Raw genomic sequence first — 12,523 nt, 5'->3', positions numbered from 1 at the left:
AACATTTTCTTTGTTTGCCTGTACCAGATATCGTATATACCTCGGCGTCAGCTTCAATGTGGTATATAATTAAGAGCAGAACGTCAGTGTCTCTACAATATACTTCTAAACTCTTGTAGCCTCTATCAATAGCATCCCTTGAGTGCAATATCATCCGTGTATCTGCCTCCTCATGCTTTACACATAGGTTTGTCGCATAAAAAGTACTCGACTTAGAATCAACATCACCTGGAAATCCACTACCTGCAACTATAGTTGATCATGCTAGAAGATTTTCTGATTGTTTAAGCAATTCGTTTGAGAGAAATTCAGCCAAGTCTGCTTTATTGTCATCGTGTGTGATATACTCTTCTCATATTTGCGGAAGAGGAACGTTTGGACTTGTTATAAGCTTCCTAATATTTCGACGCTTCCCTTTCCTCTTAACTCTCGTTGCTTCTATGATAGATTTACTTCCAAAGTATCGATCAAAAGTCGCATCAACTCGGGTAGTGTTTGAGCTGAAATGCCTTAAAACAGATGTTACAAAAACAGTTGCATATTGTCCAAATGTTTGACAGTCCTTAGGCTTACCTAAACTTTGTATTAGCGCGTGCCATCAATTATTGCACATGTTGCATCAGTCGTTGTCGGAAACTTGAGGCGTCACTATATCATTGCCCTTTGTAAGCACTACGAGTATTTTGTTTTCTGGGTTTCATGCATTTTCCCACTAGCTTTGCAAACGATAATGGCACATCAGAAAGTTCATGTTCTAGTACAGATGCTGTTTCTACGGCTCTCCCTGAATTAGCTGCGTTGAAAAGTCTCTGCATTAGCTTTCTGTCAGCCTTTAAAATCTTTGTCGCTTTCTGATTTTCACTGACTGTCTCCTTATAGAGATATGCAAATGTTTTGGACTGTACCTTTTGAATAGGAGCATAAAATTTAATATTCTGCCCTTTAAGCATTTTCTCTACAAATTCCTTGAGTAATGTTTTACCTCGACTTTCACAGGTTGATAAATCATCTCTGATATCATTAGTTACAACGTCCTTAGATGCTATTGAGAACAGTTTGTTCTCCTCTTTATGCACTCCGAATATATCATATGAACCAAAAAGCTGCATCATTTTCTTGACGCACTCTTCCTCTGAAGAGACTCTCGAACGTGTTCCATCTGCTCTATTCCTGAATATTCCATTATCTTCGTCATCATCATGTTGATCGAACAATTTCATGGTACTATTGGAAACCTCAGATCTTACTGACCACGTAATACAAATAAACATCTATTGCCTGGTCCTGTCTTGTTATTCCATTATACACCCTGTCGTTTTACACATTAGTTTATCCACTCAGTAGCTTGGTCGACAGGTACACCGTTGAATGCTTTTTCCTTCAGCCCGACTACAACGTGACCTTCAATAAACTCTTTTAACACTTCAGGTGCTGCATATTCTAATGCTTTTATGTCTGCTAGATATACAGGACCCCAACGGGCATAGTTTGTGTGGTCATACACCATTAGCCACGGTAACATCTCGGAAAAGGCTTTAATATGCAACAGCCAATAGACTATTCTTTGGGCTGTAATGAACTTCATAAGTATGTCAACAAAATGTAGGTAGAAATTCCAGAAAGAAAAGTTCTTCATTTCACTGTTCTCTTTGTCGAATGAATCTAGTAATTCACTATCTTTTTCTCCTTGACTGCTTCAATAAGATTATCATTTTCTCCACGAATATCGTTTTGGTTCAAGCGACTTTTCATTTCAAAAGCAAACTCTAACTCTCTTACTTCATGCTCAAGTACTGGGAATTCTTCTTCCTTAGAGTCTAACCACTGACTAAAATATCTTAAGTTTAACCTCTAAATCGCCTTATATGCAAGCATATGACCCCTAGCCGCTCGATAATATGCCTTTCCATCCATAACCTTGGTAACATAATTTGGTCCAAATACACCTGCTTAAAGAAATACGTCCTCCAATCCAATCTCTCGCACGACGGTCACATTACATTCACCTCTGTGTTGGGCTCAGAACGGACTATTGTTATGAAAGCGTCTCATTCATGTCATGATCATTCCATCATTGAGGTTACAGTATACTAAACAATCTCTTGCACGACGGTTACATTGCATTAACTGCAACCATCTCATACCATGATATCATATATCAGTCTTAATTCATTATTATATAAAATTGATATGTTTTTATGTTAAGAAACCAACATACATACACACGTCGAAGCAATTCTTAACGTCACTCAATAAAAAAGTATGTTTAATTGTTTACATTTGTGAAGTGCATGGAATGATTCCATCTGCGTAAATGGGCGATAAAATAGTTCCAAAGAGTTGCATTAAAACTCGCAAGTTTTTGCACGAATTATCGTACATTTAAAAGTCATATTTCTTAATTTAATGGATGCGATCTTAAATATCCACTCAAATATACATTGAATGCGTTTGTTCGGTTTTAACTATTTGGTAGACAAAATGGCGTGCTGAGCCTTTCGCAGAGTTGTATGTTATAGCAAGGAACGACAACTCTGCGTGGAGATTTCTTCCAATCCTGAACATTCCATATGTTGACCAATCGCGCGAAGGAAATCGAAACATACATGAATTCATCCCATAATTAAAATAACATTCTTGTAACGTTTGTTATTTGCCCATTATAGTTCTTTGCCTTTGCTGTATAGTGTCTAGTCAGAAGTTATAACAGTGTTTTTCTGCCCAACATGCCTACTTATTCCTTATACACAAATGAGTTTCAGTCTGTGTTTAAGCATACGTTGTTTTTCATTATTTATATATATAATGGATCCTTTTAATTTTTGTATGTCCCCCACTATAGTAGTGGGGGACATATTGTTTTTGCCCTGTTTGTTGGTCTGTTGGTTGGTCTGTTGGTTGGTTGGTCTGTTGGTTGGTTGGTTGGTTTGCGCCAACTTTAACATTTGCAATAACTTTTGCAAAAATTTTGAAGATAGGAACTTGATATTTGGCATGCATATGTATCTCATGGAGCTGCACATTTGGAGTGGTGAAAGGTCAAGGTCAAGGTCATCCTTCAATGTCAAAGGTCAAATATATGGGTCAAAATCGCTCATTTAATGTACACTTTTGCAGTATTTCAATATTTAAGATAGCAACTTGATATTTGGCATGCATTTGTATCTCATGGAGCTGCACAATTTGAGTTGTGAAAGGTCAAGGTCAAGGTCATCCTTCAAGGTCAGATGTCAAATATATGTGGCCAAAATCACTCATTTTATGAGTACTTTTGCAATATTGAAGATAGCAACTTGATATTTGGCATGCATGTGTATCTCATGGAGCTGCACATTTTGAGTGGTGAAAGGTCAAGGTCAAGGTCATCCTTCAAGGTCAGAGGTCAAATATATGTGGCCCAAATCGCTAATTTTATGAATATTTTTGCAATATTGAAGATAGCAACTTGATATTTGGCATGCATGTGAATCTCATGGAGCTGCACATTTTTAGTGGTGAAAGGTCAAGGTTAAGGTCATCCTTCAAGGTCAAATATATGGGTCAAAATTGCTCACGTAATGTCACTTCTGCAATATTGAAGCTAGCAATTTTATATTTGAAATGCATGTGTATGACATTGAGCTGCACATTTTGAGTGGTGAAGGGTCAAGGTCATCCTACAAGGTCAAACGTCATATAGGGGGACATTGTGTTTCACAAACACATCTTGTTCTTTTTACTTTACAAATATGTTTATAGAGTTAACAAAAATCAGCAAAAACTATTCAATTGTTTAAAAAATACTTTTTGAACATAATATTTTATTCTGTTGATTTTCAATGCCAGTTGTCATGTTTATTTTTGCATAAAAGTGCACTAAATGACCTTTTGACCTATATAAGTGAACACTAGAATATATACAATTTTAATTAGATCCAAGCAGGTTCATTTTCAGACAATTTTACTGCCTTAAACTTTTCAATTTTGGTTATTAATCACAATGAGATGTATTTCATCTCCTAAACAACTGAAAACTGTACCTATTGACCTTTGACCTAATTAAAAGGATGTCAAGCACCTGAGAAGGTGACATCCCCTCTAGATTTTCAGCAGAGGGTATGAAGATACCAAAAAACATAAAAAGAATCCATGCCTAAAAAAAGGCCAACCAACTTTTTTCCAGGCCCAATTCTCAGTTTTTTATGTTAACTAGTGTCTAAACGCCCCCTTTTTAAAAGCGTTTTTGTTAGGTTACTTAACGCAATATACTGTTTATGATGTATGTGCTTTCACGCTTACTTGCACGAATAGTATAATACATAATATAAACTACACTGAACTTTGTGATTTTTTTTAGTGTTGGTCGGTCCCATATCTACAAGAACACGAATTTGAAAGTTCATATTTCTGCTCCGTATTAATAAATTTCTTAATAGCATCTCAGCGAACATTGTGTAACAATAGTGTATCACTACCAAAACTTACGATATTATCTCCTTATAATGTAGTTTTAATGTAGTTTTAGTAGTAATAGTAGTACCTACTTTACTTTTGAACGTCGCACATATAAAAGGTTCCTTAATTCTCCATTTCTTTAAGTGCTCCAAATAGACAGCCCTATTCATTACCTGAGATAACCGTTTCCGTCCTTGTCGAAGACTCGAAAAGCGGTACGGAGCGTCTCTTCTGGTTCCATGGCCTGGATATGTCGCGCCATTAGGGTCAGAAACTCCGGAAACTCAAAGTAGTCTCTGCCGTCTGAAGCGATATCAGCTCTCTTTGATTCTATATGTACTGGGAGTCGTGTTCTGAGAAAACTGGGCATAATGCATGTGCGTTAAGTGTCGTCCCAAATTAGCCTGTGCAGTCCGCACAGGCTAATCAGGGACGACACTTTCAGCCTTAACTGGAATTTCGTGTAGAAGAGACTTACTTTAAACAAAAAGTACCATAAAGCGGAAAGTGTCGTCCCTGATTAGAACTGCTCAGGCTAATCTGGAAACACTTTACGCACATGCATTATGCCCAGTTTTCTCAGAACGCGACTCACTGGTATGATGTAATATTCATTATCATGGCGTGACATGCGTATGACGGGTGGGACAGAGTCTCGATATTTGTAGTTTTGTTTCAATGTGAAAGCTTCTTTATCATAAATGTTTTTAAAATAATAATAACCAAACATAAACATAAATTAATGAGATAGAATTTGTGATAGTCGGAAATTGATCTTATATTCGACATATTTACTGTTTTATATTATATGTGTACATTTATTTTTGTTATTACACTGGTATATGCTATACGACGAGTATTTTTTATGACGCTTAAAAAGAATGCATTGATAAGGTCATACAAACACAATCTATTTGCTGAAGCTGTAACACATTAAAATCAAATATCGCACATTATAAAAGCAAAACACCTTATATTTGAAAATGCGATACACTCATGGTTTACCACCTCTTGGTATGTCGTGTATGAGTTTTTGCAGTTCTCTCTCTGTCGGATTGTGACCGAGAGCGATCATAGCCGCTGGCACATCGCATATCTGCATCCGGCCCTCTTTTGTCCGGTCGTAGGTTCGAAACACATGAAAATGTTCTAAAGAAAGTTAAAGAATGTATAGCAATAACATTAATAGTTTTCTCTTAATTTTAATTCAACCCACTATTTACTAATCGTGCATCAAGCGTTGTTCACATACAACCAAAATTGCGCTATAATCTCAAGCTATGATATTATGAAGCGATTCCCTGTACCTCGTTTAAGGCCGTAGTTTATTTGTTTTATTTAATAAAACATTATTATTCAATCTTGATCTACATCGCAAATATTTTATAAATATTTGACCAGACATCGTTATAAACATAATTATAAACCTTTAGTCTTCATATTTGTTGCCTTTTTATTGTTTGGTAGTGGCAAACCGAGATATCGAAAAGATGGTTCTTCTTGAGTCATAGAATGTGATTGGCTGTTCCAATATCAATATTTGCATGTTTTTAATACATTAAAACTGACATTCCAGGAATGGTTAATTTCTGTTAAAATGTCAAAAGATGTTGCAGCATGGACACTACTCATGAAAAGATTCGGATTACTTAGAAACAATATAAAGGAGGAAATACTGATGGTATTTGTTATGATGAGTGCAAATAATGAAACATTACTATGAAGTATCAACCTAAACAACTGCAGTGGGATCGAAATATTCTACTCAGATAGCAACATCTATTAAATTAACGCCATGTTCAACGTAGGTTGGCCAAACTTGTTTTCCATTTTAACATGTATTTTAATACACTAGTTATTTCCTACGTCGATACGTGGTATTGAACACATGTATGCCTAGTGGACTCTCCCATCCTTCTAAATTGGATCAATTTATTTCCAAAATTAGGGATGTCTAGTATATTTATTTTTATATTTAGAATATTTCTTACAGAAATTCCTTTAAGCAAACAGCGCATACCCTGATGAGATGCCGCATCATGCGGTGTCTCATCAGGGTCTACGCTTTTTGCCAATGCCTTTTTTTCTAGACGCTTGGCATAAATGGGTTAATGACGAGACTCTTTCAAATATATCATTATTACATATTTTTATTATTAAATATTTTTATATGTAAACGTTATTTGAAATGTATGTGGATGTGATCGAATCAGGGAGTAAACAAACAGGTATATGTCCCTGCTCGAATCTTGTAAAAACAACAGAACAAAAGCAACACATTTTATCACAACAAAATGTAAAGGTCGGTCGGATTAGTGGAAATTAACAACTTTGTAGGCTAAATAAATTTACCAGAAATCTCATCCTCGGTAAAATGACTAGCCTGAAACAAAATCAAAATAAATCATTCATGTATTTTCTTTTGGAGAAAGCTTGGTATACAATAATATCTCTCTTTCGTTGGACGACATAATGAATTAACAATTCTTAATCATTTTTAGCAAAATAAATAAGTTTATAATATTTATCTCCAACAAGTTATTTGTTCAAATGCCGGTATATCATGAATCAGAACGTTGCAAAATACATATGTTCAGTTGATAAAGCAAGTTTGAAACAGCGGTAAACAATATCTTTAAAGTAATCAATATAGAACAAAATATGCAAAATTAAATAAACATATTGGTTCTTCATCAATACTAGCAAATTAAATAACATATAAATATACTCATTTATGTTTTATTTCCCCATTGTATTACTTATCAAGGTATTTAGAATGAAAAGAGTACCATGTTTGTAATCCACAAGCATGCACGTGATTGATTTGCAAAGATATTCCTTTTTGTTTATTTAATCGCTATCGTGTATTGATATAAACCTGATTGAGATTTAATTATTGATAAGCATCGGAACGAATCCGAACAGATCTGTTCATTGTTTTAATAGAAAACTTAGAAATCGATACAGATTATGTCTAAAAAGAAATAATAAATACATGTTTTACGTTGCAAGATCATATTCACGACGGCGGTGGTATCAGTGACGAGGTTGATGACGATGACGACGACGATGGTGATAATGATGATAATGGAAATAATGATGATGATGACGATGACGATGACGATGATGATGATGATGATGATGATGATGATGATGATGATGATGATGATGATGATGATGATGACGACGACGACGACGATGACGATGACGACGACGACGATGATGATGATGATGATGATGATGATGATGATGATGATGATGATGATGATGATGATGATGATGATGATGGTACTGCTGCTGCTGCTGTTACTGCTGCTGCTGCTGATGATGCTGCTGCTGCTGATCATCATCATCATCATCATCATCATCATCATCATCATCATCATCATCATCATCATCATCATCATGATGATGATGATGATGATGATGATGATGATGATGATGATGATGATGATGATGATGATGATGATGATGATGATGATGATGATGATGATGATGATGATGATGATGATGATGATGATCATGATCATGATGATGATCATGATCATGATCATGCAAAAATCCTTCTTCAGTGAGGTCGGTTATGTGCTGTTGAGAGTTATTCATCCATGGGAAGGGGTGTCCACCCTTTTACATTGTCTATCCAGCTTTGTTCTGACGTCCTTGACCTCGACATCCCTCTAGCGTGACCGTGAGAACAGTCTTGCACAGAGAATCGTGCTTGTTGACGTATCCAACCCGTGTAGGAGATGCGTAGCAGTCTTCAGAGACATTTATGTTCAAATGTCTGTATCCTGCGTTATGTGTCTGCGTGAAGCGTCCATGTCTGGCTGCCGTAGATAATGATTAGGATGGATGAATTGCCAATCGAGTTGTATTACACAACAATCAATAATGATATCGAAGCCGCTTGCATATAGATCCATAACTAAAAATTAAAACATAGATTCTTATCCTTGTGATGAGGAGGATGACGGTGATGAGACGATATGCCCATTTACTTACAAGTGCTTATAAAATATTAAGGGTTCTTGCCACCTCAAACTTTCTAAAATAAAATTCTATGTTTTGAATTGACTGTTCAAAGACCCATATTTTACTCATCTTAATTTAATTTCTCTTGTCTCAAACAAAGTACATATAATTAATTAATAAATACAGTGTTGATAAGAATGATAACTTGTTTATGTTACAGGAGTATCGTTTGGTTTGCACAACTGTAAAATTTTAAGTTTTAATATATTTATAAATATCTAAAACTTCATGGAATGATAAAATTTAGTACTAATTGCTTGTTTGTGAAACATAAAACAACAAGTTTTGCTGACACGTGCAATCATGTTACAACAGCTTTATTGTGGCAATAACCTCGTATGTAAACATATAGTGGAAAATAACCATTAGTGACGTATTTTACTACCATAATGCATCGCTTTATTTTATGTCGGCCATATTGACATCGAAAGGCAAATAACTTGACCCGATGAGTAATAATTCCAGGCATAATTATTTCGCCGTCTAAAAGACAAAAGGAACGAGTAAAGTATTTGTAAAGGTCACACATCTTTAATTGTGTTTGCTATTTACGTTCGCAATCAAAACGCTTAATTAACCAGTAACACAAGCTGAAAGTTGCGACGATTGTTTTGACAAACAACACAAAAACGTCAAAATTACGGAGGAAGGGGAACACATGAATTTTCTTTTCTAATTTGCAAATATGTTGCAAGTTATGGAAATAAGAATTGTCAAAATGACATAAGAAAACAATTCAAACATTGCATTTAGCGTGTTGTTCGTTTTGGAGTGATACGGCGAAACTCTGTGATGGCACTGGAACACTGACAATTGAGTGATGGAGGTTTCACCAGTTGAACAACGCCTAAAGAAGCTCGAGGGCCTCTATTTAGGTGAGTTGTTGTATTCATTAAATGAGTCAGGGGAAAGATCAAGCAAAATAGAAGGTTGAATTTTTGGACTCCGCTCCATTTCTCATCCACCCCAGGATTTGACCGATAGACCATATAAACATACTCCCAGAGCCTTAGATAATTTTTGTTGTGACTGCTCTAGCAGTCCATGTGTATTTCTTCATAAACACAACCCCAGTTCTATGCAACTGATCATTGCGCATCCCTAAACAGACTCCGTTTGTGACAAATTATGGAAAACCATTGATAAATTTCAAAAACACATTAAAATTACCTGAATGGCAACCTACTAACATTATCTTTTGCATACCTTAAAAAACAAAAAAATGTTTTAACGCACTAGTCTTGTTGACCTCTTTATGTTAAAATATGAAACAGTGTTAATCTTCAACAATCATTATTCACTTAAGCTACATCACACAGGGGACAAAAATATTTATAAATGGCACTCGTCCTGCAGGACAAGTGCATTAAAATTTTCACTCGTCCTGCAAACACATGCACCTGTCCTTCAATATGTGTGAAAGAAAGATTGCAAAGGACTGATATGACTAACAATGTTTCCTAAATCACTGCTAAAATGCTGCTTACTTAGTTATTCATGCCAGCTGATCACAGAAGAAATGTTAACTTACTTTATTTATGAGGAACACAAAATAAATAAATGAAAACAAATTTGTTTTTTCTTTTTCTAATGCTTGCGTGCTTTCCATTTCGGATGGTTGAACATCGCTCCTGCACCCTTTAAAGAACGCTCGTATGTCAGACATTTTTCAGATGAAATTCAGACTGGTTTAAAACCGTACTTCGCAGTAAAATAATTCTTTAAAAAAATCAATACTTACAGTGAATGAAGTCAGATGGTTCCCTGTCAACTTGGACGCGCAAAGTTTACACCAAAAAGCCAATATTTACTCAGGACACAGTCTCGCATAACAACGCGCACCTGCTGTATGAAATTTACAATTACGATTTCCGGTTCATTCGCGTTCTACTTTCGGAATAGATATGCTTTAAGAAATGATTTTATTTAATGAAAAAGAGTCTTACTGGTCAGAAAATACATATTTTAACATCAGTTTTTTTTCACTCGTCCTGTAGGACGAGAGCTTTACGGAAATTCACTCGTCCTTTCAAGATTTCACTCGTCAATACGAGCGGACGAGTGGAATTTTTGTCCCCTGTCACAAATCACGAGGTGCAAAAGATTGGTGTTCTGTATGATGAGCAGAGCTCCAGATAAGGTTTTGTGAAATTCTTAACACTACTACCAGATTTTTAAAAAGAATTCTTAACTCTGAAATTTTATTCTTAACGTTACTACTAAGTTTTGGAAAATAATTCTTAACTTTTCTAAATGACCTAAAAATAAATAATAATGGCTGTTGTCATGCAAAAACATCAAAATAAACATACTAGCAACTTTATTTATACGAGTTCAAAAGTGTCTATTCAGTATTATACAATTTTATTTTTCAAATACCTTCATATGCCCAAACTGTGCTTAGATTGCATGCCTTTGATGAATTTTTACATATTTCACAATTAACACGGGTAACCCCTTTTATCTTTTCAACAATTAGCCACAGGAATCGTCTCTTCCACCCGTTCAATGTTGTTGTTTTTTGTTAAAGTTTGGACCCGTCGTGTCGCGTTTTTTTTAGCTTTTCCGAGTGTCGGCAACTGAACATACAACATCGTATAAGATCTTTTCTATAATGTCTTTCTGAACATTCAACTTCGGCTCACTTTGCGTACAATATGTTAATAGCGTGTTTTTGCACGCTTCGCAGTTGTTTTTAGGACGCTCTTCGGCGCCGCCATTGTTTTTTGACAGATAGACTGTACACGCCGCTTTTATTGGAAAAAATGCACTTTGTTAAACAAACCCGATAACCATTCTATATAAGCACCGAAAAGATCTTTAACATGCGAAAAGAACTCAATTCAAATTGAAACGAACCGATGTAAAAATAATATTCATAACTTGATTTTGTAATTCTTAATGGTACAACAAGATTTTAAAATAAATACGTAACGAACTTGAAAATAATTTGTAATTACAAAAATATGTCCCTTATCTGGAGCTCTGATGATGAGTGCATCCTAATCGATAGTAACACTTTAAGTTGGCAACATTGGAACAGTTTTTCATGATGGTGGATTGAGAGTGCGAGAGAAAAACAAAGTTTATAAAAAGCAAATTTTTTTGCTTTAATGGTACCATTTACATGGGTATGTGGTTAAAACATGTAAATGACAATAAGTTTTTAAGTTTCAGTGTTCCTTATTCCTTGCATAAGTAATCAAATTTTGTACCCTTTGGAAGGCAGATTGCGCATTGCAACTCTAAGCAACCCTTTGGGTTATACAGCTTAGAGTTGAATTATTGCAATTACCCCAGGGCTTGACCCAAAGCTTTTTCTGCCTATTTAAAAAAACCTAGGTCAATTCAGCCCCACAAGCTTTTTTGGCCTAAAAAAACAATCAGGCTTATGTGGCCCTATTAATTTATTATATTGTAAGATCAAATTTTTTGGACTCCCAGATTTTCCCAAATAAATAACTACTTTAATTTTGTTGTAAGTTGCATTTTTATATAAAAAAATCAACCTATTTGTTTTAATTTGGTTACAAATAACACCAATGTTTTACAACCATATCTTTATAACTTTATAATACACCATTCAGACGAGATTAATAACAAGTCTTAAGATTTCAATACCAAAAAGTTACATGTGCTGTAAGTTTTCAGTAATTTTTCAATATGGGTTTTTGAACTGAAACAGTTTTTCTATTTTGATAAATAGGGACCTTGACCTTGCTACTGTGGTATGGTCTGCATGTTGTAAGAAACCTAGACAGATTATTTCACCAAAATTTAACCATTCTTAGGAAAAAAATATGTAATGAAATTTATTTGATGGCCCAAATGCAGTCCCATTCTCAAATTTGGAGGCAAAATTTCGCCAACAATTCTTATCATACATTCTTGCCCCAAATGACTGCATGAAATTCCGAATGAAAAAATTAATAAAAAAACACGAAATCTAAGTATTGATTCAATATATCTTTCTGTTAGGCTCTTATGAGTTTTACTTTAGCAAATATAATGTTTAAATCATTTAAATCTCAATTTGGAAGTATTTGCAGGGCTT

General features: G+C 35.0%; 2 protein-coding genes across 7 annotated transcripts in view; one reads left to right on the top strand and one right to left on the bottom strand.

Annotated features, from left to right (window-relative positions):
* LOC127871867 (calmodulin-like) overlaps positions 1-7,349 on the bottom strand; it is a 13,176-nt gene extending 5,827 nt beyond the window's left edge. The window contains exons 1-4 of the mRNA XM_052415129.1: positions 7,224-7,349; positions 6,787-6,817; positions 5,443-5,583; positions 4,608-4,737 (exon numbers count right to left, since the gene is read on the bottom strand). Coding sequence (XP_052271089.1) covers positions 4,608-4,737; positions 5,443-5,583; positions 6,787-6,817; positions 7,224-7,226 — 305 coding nt within the window. The 5' untranslated portion in view covers positions 7,227-7,349. The remainder of the gene's footprint in view (positions 1-4,607; positions 4,738-5,442; positions 5,584-6,786; positions 6,818-7,223) is intronic.
* A 1,516-nt stretch (positions 7,350-8,865) lies between these two features.
* The window catches only part of LOC127871816 (serine/threonine-protein kinase MRCK alpha-like), an 85,610-nt gene continuing 81,952 nt past the window's right edge, over positions 8,866-12,523 (top strand). For all 6 annotated transcript variants that reach the window (XM_052415022.1, XM_052415023.1, XM_052415021.1 and 3 more), the window contains exon 1: positions 8,866-9,344. In XM_052415022.1, the coding sequence (XP_052270982.1) occupies positions 9,290-9,344 (55 nt within the window). In that variant the 5' untranslated portion in view covers positions 8,866-9,289. The remainder of the gene's footprint in view (positions 9,345-12,523) is intronic.

Source organism: Dreissena polymorpha, chromosome 3 (assembly GCF_020536995.1).
Source record: "Dreissena polymorpha isolate Duluth1 chromosome 3, UMN_Dpol_1.0, whole genome shotgun sequence".
Lineage (NCBI taxonomy): Eukaryota > Metazoa > Mollusca > Bivalvia > Myida > Dreissenidae > Dreissena > Dreissena polymorpha.
Note: the sequence above shows the minus strand (reverse complement) of the source record. Positions and strands in the feature narration are given on the sequence as shown.